General features: G+C 41.9%; 1 protein-coding gene and 1 long non-coding RNA gene across 2 annotated transcripts in view; one reads left to right on the forward strand and one right to left on the reverse strand.

Moving 5' to 3' along the window:
• ptprfa (protein tyrosine phosphatase receptor type Fa) overlaps positions 1-12390 on the reverse strand; it is a 243935-nt gene that overhangs the window by 190297 nt on the left and 41248 nt on the right. Inside the window, exon 3 of the mRNA XM_044043825.1 lies at positions 1418-1563. Within this exon, the coding sequence (XP_043899760.1) occupies positions 1418-1563 (146 nt within the window). The remainder of the gene's footprint in view (positions 1-1417; positions 1564-12390) is intronic.
• Positions 1497-5188, forward strand: LOC122780682. Its single transcript, XR_006361725.1, has 2 exons — positions 1497-1592; positions 4463-5188. It is a non-coding gene; the product is annotated as an uncharacterized LOC122780682 (long non-coding RNA).

Here is a 12390-nt window from a genome sequence, read left to right on the forward strand (position 1 = left end):
GGGGACCTCGGTCTGTTTCCACACTCATACTACATGGACTTTTCTTCTTTATGGGGACAGAAAACCAGTCACCATAACATAAAATATTGCATTTTGAGGTGAAGACACGTTGTATGGTTAGGTTTAAGTTTAGGCGAGTGGTAGGTACAATTAAATTTACTTAGGAGAAACAACACTGCTGAAATGAACATGTTTTCTTTCCAGTAGGGCTGGGTGGATCGATCTAAAATATTGATAGTATCGATACTAATGTTGGTATTGGGTATTGATCGATACTTATGTGATGAGTTCGATCCTTAAGTACAACTCCAGGCATTTACAGAGTGACCGACTGGCCGTCACTTCACTCATGCTCAATTAGCCCCTCCCCTTTACACTGCTGCCAACCCCTCCCCCCTCCACTGCAACACTCACTCACTGCGAGGCGAGCAGCGCACTGTTGTGGCTGCGTGACGGCAGAGCGGAAGAGGAGCGCTGTTTGGAGGTTTTTTACAGCTGTAAATCAAACCACTGCAACCTGCGATGTTGCAATTGGAAATTTAATTTTTAAGTTTTCTATGAACATTTCTGAGTTACTTAATAAAAGTATTTTTATTTTTCTGACAGTAATTGCAACATAACTGAGAAAGGATTTTCTCCAAGGCAGGTCAGTTAGTAAGTGAGAGAAGAAGCTCAGAAAAACAGAAAAATGTAAACAATATTTCTGACTTACTTAATAATAATATTTTTATTTGCCTGAAAACTTTGTCCTGTGTTTTATTATCATCATAAATATGAAAAACTTAATTATAATAATAATAAAATTTTAATAATAATTAAAATTTCCATATTGATTATGCATTCACTTAATAAATTATGATACATTGCTCTCCCCTACACAAAAGTAGATGGTAGTAGTAAAAAGTATCTGTATTGGTATCGGTATCGGTATCGGCAATACTGGCCCTGTACTTGGTATTGGATCTATACCTAATTTTGCAGTATCGCACAGCCCTACTTTCCAGAAGATAAAGTGAAAGTGAAACTGAAAGTAAGAACCAATCACTAACTAGAATATCGTCTCCAAAAGTCTCAAGATTAAAAGTGAAGTGGCAGTATTTTTTTCAACTTCTCTATTTTGGGACATCAGGCATTTCTGGAGCAGAATTTCAACATTTCCACACTATTAATATGGTTTAATGTGGAAGTAGTTTTAGTGTGCACATGCTGTGATGCTGAGCCTCATCTCCAGCAGGCACTGAATGAAGGAACATTGCTGAGCACACACATCGACCTGAGCAGGTATGTCGATTCAGGTTATTTTCACGTGTGAAATGAGAGCAAATCTCAACTCTCTCTCCGTCTCTTTCTCTTAGACACCAACAAACGACTGCGCCGTCAGTCGGATCACACAGGAAGCTCCGAGCACAGCTCGTACCTCAAAGCGCTGAGAGCTGACTTTCTTCCCCTTCTTCATCCAGGTGATGCGAGGTTTGGGCTCGCCCACCGCCTGGCACACGAACGACGCCACGCCGCCCGATATCCCCGTCTGATCGTCGGGGGACTTGATGAAGCTGGGCGTGCCTGTGAGGGGAGAGGCAGCGAGACAAAAGGTGAGAGAGGCAGGAGAGGATAATCCGTATCAGATACAGAGGCCTGGCAGAGAAACAGCTGCGGGCGAGTTGCAGGGATATTACATCTCTACATCTACTGTAAGACTCCCAATAACAATATGCTCTTTTCAAAGCTATCTCACGCCTGTGGCAACACACAACACAAATGCAAAGGCAGTAAAAAAACACAGCCGAGAACCAACCAGCTGCCAGAGTTAATAAGCAGCATTTGACAGTCTTATTAATAGTGGCAGGCAGGTCTGAAAGGACAAATAGAAACCTTGAGGACCTGCTTTGAATGCATGAGTAAACATTTATGTATTATTATGAACCGACACTGAGACCCACTTTCACTGAGACTCTCCACTGTGACTCCACTGTGACGACTGTGGAACAGCCCACAGCCAAACCAGAGGATGTCACAGTCCAAATTAAATTCTGGAAATCATCTGCAGACCCTCAAATAATCCTGATGTCACAACACTGATCAACACACGAGACTGTAGGATCAAGCTGTTCTCGACATACTATCTCGTACAAATAATCCAGCTCTATAAATGACATGCAATAATCCGACAACAGGAAAGCTGCAATTTGAAAAGCAACCTCTCAGATTCTTGTCTTGTTGTTGGTGTGAACCATGTTCCACCACTTTCTGCTTCTTTATTTGAAAGTTTATTGCAAAACTGATTAAAAACCTGTTTTTTTTATGGGGATTTTTTATCACGGAAACTCAATTAACACACACACACACACACACACGTGTATTTACAGAATTACATAAAACACAAATGTGATTGCTTCTAAGTCAAATTATGCACAGTGGAATGTGGGAAAAAAAGAAGAAGGTATATACAGGAAAGAAACATATGAAAATAGAATATTTTTCTTGTTATTATATTATATTGTTTTATTCTACCTCTCAGGGCCCATCTGCAGTACCGTCATGGCCCACCATGAGGGCACGACCCACACTTTGAGAATCACACCAAATGTCTGAAAGTCCAGTTCTATATTCTGCAAACATCTGTTCATGAAACCATGAACAAAGTCGTAATAATTGATCTTAATTTTGGCTTCATGCTGGTGTTTAAGTTGCTCTATCTCCATGTGACCACTAGAGACACTGTGGAGCAACAGTTTGACCGGGAAGACGTACAGAAATCCCGCCGATCACAGTCAGTTTCACTCTGTGTCACTCATCAGAAGCCTTGTGATGTAACAGGAGAATAAAGCAGGCACATTAAAGGTCCAGTATGTAGATTTTTGGGGGGTCTATCAACCAAAAATACAGTATAAATAAAATGATTCTCCTTCTTAAAAGGTGTTAGACATTAACAAAACACAAACCAGCAGCGTTTGATAGATCGATAGAACGTTAGTAAAACAATAGCTCCTACGTTTCCCATAATGCACCACTACCCAATAGCGTGAACATCCATGTCTTTCAAATTCCAGGGTTGTTTGTAATGACAAGAAATCATGTCATTTACAATGAGAAGTCGGTTTTGTTGCACACTTAAAATAAGTCACGTGTTAAAGTAAGTTTTGACAGCAGTTTTACTACGTGTGATGTCGCAGATGCAGAATGTAAATATGTTTCTAACCAATGTGCCCGAGACCAAGAGTAACTCCTGGATCTGCGTCACACGCAGACCCCTGAGACGTCTCACAAACTTATACCTGAGCCCTTTTTAGACAGTCTAGAGTTTGAGGTTCACGAATGATAAACGCGGCGGGACGGTGTCTCGCTGTGACGCCTTCACAACAGCAGGAGGATCTCCGGGGGGTCCAGACGGGGCCTGACACCAGCTTGCAGGAGGCTTGTGGATTATTCTGAGTTTGTCCCGCTGAGTTCTCACATGAGGTTTGACGAGGCAGCTGGCGGGAGACTTCTGGGGGACACTCCTCAGAGTTCAGTTCATGGCTGAGAAACGGCTCAGTGTGTCACTGCTGAGTTAGAAGCTTCATTTTCCACACAGCACTGCCCTTACTTGTTCTCCTCATTCCACGTCAACTTGAGTCATTTACAGACATGAAGAGTTATGGGAAGAAATTTGGGCGAAAACGCTTTAATGTCTTCCTTCATCTTGTATTTCCTGTTTTATTTTGAAACTCACCGGCTCTAATGTGTCCAAAGTAGCAACAATTGTGCAGAAGTCACAAAATTAGACTGTTTTTCTTTTCTTTTTGTTCATAAAAACAAGCCAAGTGAACTTGGAACTCTGATGTCTTGACGTCAATTTCAAATAATCTTAAGACATTTATAAGATTTATAAGAAACTATATGTTGCACAGTCTTATAGCCTCTGTATTTACTGTACATTTAAACACAGTGATGGAAAAAGCAGCCGAAATGCTCCGTGTTCTAAGGGTGAAGTCAGTCGTACACATAGTCCCTATTTTCTTCTTCTATTATCTGTGGGTCAAAGGCCACAAGGGAATTGTGGAACATGCACCGAGTGCCGAGGTCAGTCGATGGCGTACATGCGGTCGTAATTTGACTCCCAGCGGCATTATGTGTTGTTTTTTTCCTGACTTAAACTTGATTTAGTACAGCGTCAGACAGACTAACGCGTTTACTTGTATTCTTAAAGTTGTTTTCGTCAAACAAACGCAGTCATTCGATTTTGTTCTTTCGAGTAAATCTACTGAGTGTCATTGCTCACTATGTCAATTTATACAAAACTCAAGTGAAGCTTCACGATAACAGCAAATTATGACCCGAGTGCTTTACGCTGCGATGAGATCATGAAATGATCTGATAATTAAGGTTATTACAAGCACAGGATATCGGCATGAAGTCATAGAAACAGATGTTTCTTTGTGAAAAAGGACGAGTCATTAAACTCCACATCTCTACCCAACAGGAGCAGGGAGAGGATCTAACGGTGAGCGTCAGCCGATTCCACTTTTACGAGTCATCAACGGAAAACGCTTGACGAACTCTGGTCAGCAGATCTTAAAGATGCGGAGGTGGAATTGGAGATGAGGAACTCTGAGACCGGGTATAATGTGGAGGCAGTTCATGCCGTTCCAAACAAATAAAAGAGAACGCTGAAATACTGAAATGCTAATGCGGGTGCAGAGAGTCAAGCCTTCAGCCCAGATGAGTTTTCTCTTTTTCTTTCTTTTATACCAGTGAGGAGCCTCACATTTGAGATTTGGTGCCACATTCCACATGTTAATAATATTTAATGTGTTTAATTAAAGATGTATTCATTTTCTGTAGAGGCCGACCTTGGTCCACGGTTGCCACGGACATCTCGTCGCCCGGGAAAAGACTATTTTGAACGACGACGGAGTTAAAACTCACTTTAAAAGTGAGATCGGTCTTGTGTTGGCTAATCCTAATTTTACAGTGATTATTGCTCTCGTTTTAGTGCCACTTACCTGTGTTTTGCACTTTTATTCCACGTCTTTGTTTTATAGTGTTTTATCCTAATGTAGTTTTTATTGAACAGGACTTTTGCAGAATTACAACTTCCATATTGTGCTGACATTTTTCTCCTTTTGTGAAGAGAACCTCCTGTGTTTGCACAGTAGTTTCATACGTGATTATGTATTTATTGTTATTAATGAAATATTTGCTTAAGTGTGGGCTCAGTGCTGGAGTTTTTTCTTTCACATTCAAGGATTCTGCCTCGTATTCTCTATGCCTGTACTCAATATTCATTTTTAATCAGGAAAGCACTCAGTGTTCAAGCTCCAAAACGACTAAATTACAATGGTAAGCATTTTTATTGTTGATAGTAATACGATAGCTAACAACTTAGCTGGCCAAATTAGCGTTTTAGATGATGCCGGACTGAGAGAAATCATTTTAACGGCATCAGGAGACACATCTTACTCTCCGCCCCTTGAGAGGAGCATATATATTGTGTCATAAACAAGCACATTATGTGAAGAAGATGAAAATGCTTGAGCAAGCACAAGTCATTGTTCTTCCACTGGACTTGTGTGTGAGTAATGCGAGAGCACATTTCAACTGGTCACGACTGGAAACTGCAGTCGTTTGCACTAACTGTGAGTAAAACAGGAGAGCAGCGCCATAATAATATACGAGTACACTCAACAAATACTTTTAATGGTGCGCGGGGTTTTTTACTTTGGCCGCAATTTAGTTTTTTTTTGTTCATGCACATACAGTTAGTTCATATAGATCACAGGAAAGGGTTTACACTGCACTACTGCACACATTAATTCTGTGATTTTTACATTTAAACATCAATTATTTACGAGCCGTTGTGCTCATGATGTGATAAACTGTGATTAATCACAGTAAATTGTGCAGCTAATTAGTTTTTGATTTGATTGTCAGCGCTAAACCACTGTTCATTACCTGAACCAAGACTAATGAGGAATTAAGTTTCCAAAGTCTCTCTTTAGACACGAGCACCCCGCCCAGCGAAACATCGCGGCAGCGCAGATGATCAAATGCAGCTGGATTGATGTTATGTGCACGTGTGGATGTACAAATAAGGTCGACAAGGTATGACATGAAAGAGCGAATCTTCACATGGTAATGAAATGTCATGAAATCAAAATCAATTAGAGTGATGAAAGGATGAAATGTTCTTGGTCTGACTGCAGCTGCGCTCCTTTGGTCTTGAATCAAGAATCTAAATGAGACATCTACTGGCTTGATACAAGCTTTTTTTCTAAAATCTCAGCTTTAGTGAGGCCTTTAAAGACAAGGCGTGCGTAACGTGACCGTGTCATGTCATGCGTCCACGGCGAAGGTAACAGCGTATGTTTGTAGGAAACACTATCGTGCGTTAGGGTTCTGAGCAGAGGCAACATTTACTGATATAATAAGCTCTAAAGCCTACTTTGGAAAATGTGATAAAATGAAAGTGGTCGGGATGGACATGAAAGTGTGATGATGGCAGACAGATGTTGGTCCACTGGGCAGAGAATCACGAGGTCGTTTTTCTCTTTTAAACCAGAAGAACCGGGATCTAGAGGATTTTCAAATCTGACTAGACTTTTAAAAAATGTGAGAGACCACAGACACAACAGATTTGCGACCAAGTTTCAATGTTTTAATCCAGACAAAGCACAGACTGGACCAGGGGTGGGCAAACTACGGCCCGTGGGCCACATCCGTCCCGTTGGTCTTTTGAATCCGGCCCATCGTAGATTGGTACAGAATTGGCCCAAATCAAATCATTCATTTGACTTGACCTGTAATGCCTGGCGTTCCACCAGGTGGCGCATTAGGCACAGTGATTTTGCGGAGCCCTGGGTTACACTGTTATTTCTGTAACAGATTGTTCTCTCATCTCCCTGAAATGTCTCACAGAATACTTCAGAACATAAACAGACATGGAGACGGAAAAAAACAAACACTCGCACTCTCATTGGTTATTGCGAAGTTCTGCTCACGCCCCCAAATCACTGTTCAGTATTTAATATTGATGATGCGTACAATGACGTCAAAATGGTTTCTGTTAATTCCTCACACTACTGGATCATATGGCTTGATAATCTGTTCAAAGCAGCCTCAAAATTGAAGACACCCATGATTGTTGAAAGGAGCAGATTGGGACTAAAAATCTGGTCATTCATCCTCTAGTGTGGGGCGGGACTTAAAGATAAATCAGATTTATTTCTAAAAATCTGGATAGGGATCACCACCAATGTCTGATAACTTCTTCCTTCAGTCATCGCCTACATGTTAAGAAGATTCCATCCAATCCTCTGCGTCAGTCAGGTCTCACAAATCCCGTATTGAACACTTACGGCGCCAGAAAAATCAACAAAAGTTACGCACCGCAGCTTTAAATAGCAGACAGCGTCGCTGTTGACGGCAGCAGTCAGCGTTTCACATTCACAGCAGCATCGTGACTTGTTAAAGGACGACTTGGAAGGACTAAAACGTCCCGCTGTGAAGAGACATAAATGTGCTGAGCACGGTTAAATCCTGTTTCCCCAGGAAGGAGCCATTTTCACTTTTTTTTTTTTCTCTCCAAATGAAAAGAGTGTTCTTAAAGTTCAGTGTGACTCAAAGCCCATTTTGTGCCACTGTCCCCAGGTATGGAGCATTTCCATGGAAATGTGGTGCAACAGGTTAGAATACGGCTGACGTACAGCGGGGGAAATACTGCCCTTTAGAGCGCTACGCTAAAATAAGTTAGCGTCTGAGAGTCAACGCCAACAAAGAGGCTTTTATCGCTGGTGTCAGGAGGCAGGGGAGGAGGAGGGGGAGGTAGGTGGAGAAGAAGAAGCGTGCAGATCGTACCATTATTAAGCTATTTATTTCTCATGGCTGCTGCTGGCTGACCCTGAGGCTTGACACTCTAAATGTAAAACATGCTGGTGCCCTTGCCTCACTTCACAGAAAATTCTTGAGTTGTCCCTGTCGCTCTCTCGCTCTCTCGCTCTCTCACTCTCTCTCCTGGCCCTGCACTCCGCTGCTTCTCCCTGAATTATTTCCTCAGAAATATGTCACTCCGACCTCCCGCACGTAATCCACAAGGACAGACATTCATGATGAGACGAAAGTGGGACAAAATTAGAGATTTAGTCTGCACCGAAAATTGTAAGTGTGAGAGGAAACCTGTTGTTGGTGGTTTGAGTGCAGCTTTGATGAAAAGTTGTCGCAATCAACCTTCAGTGAACACGAGGTTAATCCACTCAGTTCCTACTGTTTACATTTACTACTTTTACTACTGTTACTTTTTATATGCACACTTTTATAAACTTAGTAATATTTGAGCAACACTTTTCACCCCCATTGTCCCAGAATCTTCTTCTTATCTGCCAACCTTTAGGTAAATTGTTGATTTCTGGCTTTAAACACAATCAATAATCATATTAAATCCACTTGATCCATCTTACTTTATTCTGTAAAACAAATAAAGGCTTCATGTTAGTGGATTTGGTTTGTTTTTATTGTTGCAATTCAGAGATTAAGATGTCAGTCCACCCTCAGATGAAGTGGGAAGCTGATGAAAGACGTCTGCTGTCAAAGAATATACCAAAACTGACTTCCTCCAAGTCTCAACTACTCCAGAGCCAAACTATTCCTCATTTCCAGAGTTTACAGCCTCGCGCTCCCGCTTCCCCCGACATCACCGAGCGTGCTGCACTTGTCTTACAGGCCTGTTTCTCATTTGGCCCGAAGAATTTAATGGTGTCTAGGCGTGCAGCCAGGCAGTCAACTGTTGTGCGAGGTGGAATAAAGCAGCGTTTGGGAGGCAATTCACGATGACAAGTGACAACGGTTTCCACACAAAGTGTCTCCTCCTCACAGAGACTCATTAGGGTGCGGTGCTGAGAAGGAGCAGCCATGCAAATCAACCTCTGATCAGTCAAAGTGACACACAAACAATCTGGTTCCCTACTTCTGGACACCCGAGGCAGACACGCCGCTCTCTCACTCGCCTCCATCTGAGGAGATACATGGAGGGAGGAATCAATAAAGTTTGCCATCAGCAAGAATGAGCCAGTGAACCAGTTTTCAATGCCTGATGCCGGCAGAGAAAAATGCTGCCAATACTTCTTTGTACCAAGCTCGTATCGAAGCGCTAACCTTTACTTATAGCTTCATTCGGAGCGGAGAAATGAGAGACATTCATTCACTTTAACGAAAAGTGATTTTTGCAATTAAGCGATTGCACGGTGTTTAAAGCAGCGTTTCAGGATGGTGGATGTACATGGAGGTTTGCTACTAATCAGCGGCTGCAATAAACATTTGTCTTTGCTTTGCTTTCCCTTTTTTTAAGCCTCTGTCGGAAATGTAGATTGCTCATATAAAGGGAGAGAAAGGTTTGTTTTCTATGTACACAAGATGATGCTCGTGGACTTGTGGTCGTGGTCGTACCCAAGAGGCAGCGGTGTCACTGTTCCACCTCACAGCGGCAGCAACGTCCATTGTCCTCTTGCCATGTTATGTCTCTCCAACGCGTCCCACACGCTAAATTTCTGTTCATCGCTACTGACGTTTATACCTGGTCCACCACTGGAAAATTTGGGCATTGAATTTATAAAGTTGGTATAAACTTCTATGAGGTTGTAATCTCTCATGTACAGCCACTCAGGAACTGCCTTACAGGATGGTTTTCTTAAAGTGTCCAATGATGACGTTATATAATCCACAAAAAGTGTGGAGATAAGACAAAGCATATTTGCATGACCTGTGGTGTGAGCCCAGACTTCAGAGGCTGGAGAGAGAAGAACAAACGTTTGCTCATTAAATTTCACGGCACAACTTTCCCGTCGGCTAATACAGGAAAATCTCCCAGCTCCCCCAGCGCTGCTCTCTGACCAGTCTGTCAGCACAAGCTGTCCTCCTCGTACCACCTGTAACTTCCTGCCACTGAGGTGTAACAGAGGAAGCGAGCAGGAGCCCGACGCGTGGCTCCACTGAGGGACAACTCGCTGCTTTCACAGCTCAGATCCTGAACCAAAAACAACTGAACATTTTATTCTCACTCCTTGTCACTGGGACTACTCTCTGGATTGTTCTGAAATCAGCTGTTAGCGCCGCAGATAATGGATTTAATTCAAACCAGCATTCCACCTAATTAGCGCATAACAGCTACTCATCAACAAACCATTTTGTCCATTTCAGAATCTGGACATTAGCCAGTCACCGCGCAGCCTGCTGTCACTGACGAGGTTTATTTTCAGCTCATAGTGCCATTTTTATTCGTCAGCCAACACCAGAAGCCTTTTGCTTCACTCGCATGTACTTTTGTTGGTAGATGCATCTGATATTTGAATAAATTGTCCATTGTGTGATATGTGGGTGCAGTTTTTGAAAGTAGCAGCAGAGCAGTGTCTGTTCTGGCTGACTACGTAGCAAGAGTTGCTAATGTCGCTAACGCAATTTAGAATCTGCCGTTGATGGATGCACTCGGTCCGACAAAAACGCCAGCGATGGCAATATTTGCATAACATGATGTCATAGGGCGGTGCTTCCACTGCTGCTTGAAAATGTGATCATTTCTGAACCTGTAAAAGTAAGCAATGGATCCACGATGCAGTTGGTTGGTTTATTTTCCTTCAGTGTCGTCCACACCGTGATGTGGTGGTTAGCACCATCCCCTTGTGGCTGCCTTGGTTTTGACTGACTATACATGAGTCCAGGTTCTTTCACTTACAGATAACAGACTGGAATATTGATCGCTCAGTCATAGGGGAAAAAAATACTTTGCAGCAAAATGAATGTGTTACTTCTGTGTTGTGTTGGCTGGGAAAGTTAACACCTCCAACCCACACATTTCAGCATCTAAGTAAAACATAATGTCAACATTTAAACAAGGGACACGTTCAGGCTCCTGAGCATCCAGCAGCTAACATAAGTTTGGCTTCTGAGACTGCACACATGTCCTGACCTCAGCTGTTTGGGTCAAACTACAAGTTCAGTGCTTTGACTCCTGGGTTCTGGGTTTGTCTAAGTGTCTTTGGAAAAGATTCTGAATGCTTGGCCAAAGTATGTGTGTGTGAATGAGAGTGATATAAAGTGCTGGACACAGAAGCGCTGTATGAATACAAAAGGCTGAAAGTGAAACGATGATGTAAAGCACTTTGAGTGTTATGTAAGTGTTACATAAATACCATCCAATTTGCATTTAGATACTGAAACGCCAACTACACAGATGAAATGTAAACAAAACCTGTCGTCTCCTGATGGACGTGATCTGTCCCCGCACAAAGCAAATACACAGACAACGAAGCATAAAGACAACTGTTTAACCCTGGGTCATATTTTCCACGTTCTGTGTCCGTGACATTATTCCCACATACTGGACTGTTTGTGTAGCGGTGACTTCTCTACAGGCAATTTGCCCACACTTGTATGTTATTGAGTGCAGAGTAGTCGCCTCCTTTGTGAAAGTATAAATAGATGATTTAAAGTGTATATGTTGTATTCATTTGTAGGTTTATTATTCATATTTAGTTTGATCAAAAACGAGATCATGACTACAAATTATTATTCATTATTCAACACTTCAGTACTGAAATACATTTGTGCAAATCTGGGAACTACCTTGAAAGTTAGGCTCAATTGTTTGTTGCCCATAATCCCCTAAAACTTCAAATATTTGCGGTGTTGTATTTACATTGTAATACTAAACGTGTGCTAGAACATGCGATAGAACTAGTTTGTTCAGAATCAGCCGGACGACGGATCGTCTTACATGATTTTCGTATTCCCGTAGCAGCAAAACCACATGAAGCTCAACATCAACTATTCTCTTATGTGACAAATGCAGCGAAAATGTTACTTCCACGGAAACTCAGCTTCTCTGGGAGTCAATGGAGCAGTTGGTGGGACACGGACACTGCGCGTCTGCATGATGATTGGAGGAACTGTCTGAAAGGCGGAGCCTTTTCTGCCCCAATCCTGAGTGGATTTTGTGATGAAGTCTGCAGACAAACAGCTGCTTGTTGTGTGTTTATTTGCTCGGCGATAGAGAACATTTTTGTTTGTCCATATACACTGTAAATAAAAACAATATTATAGCATTTCAGTTTTACATAATTATTGCATTTCCTTTTTCATTTGCAAAATGTATGTAAGAATTTATGTTTAAATAACTGGGCCTGAAACGAGACCGCCATTGAATCTGCTCTACATCAAAACATGCTTTGCATCACGTGACCCCAAGTTTAACCAATAATCCAAAATCCAATATGAAGATAACAAAAGGCTAAACTTCGTTCCATCAGAGGGTTCATCCACTTCTAATTCAAACTAGCCGCCTGTCTCTAAATCGATGCCATAAAAATACATTTTACTGTAAGAGAATGATTATAAACCAGTTCCCAATTTCACTTGATGACA

Source organism: Solea senegalensis, linkage group LG14 (genome assembly GCF_019176455.1).
Source record: "Solea senegalensis isolate Sse05_10M linkage group LG14, IFAPA_SoseM_1, whole genome shotgun sequence".
NCBI classification, from domain to species: domain Eukaryota; kingdom Metazoa; phylum Chordata; class Actinopteri; order Pleuronectiformes; family Soleidae; genus Solea; species Solea senegalensis.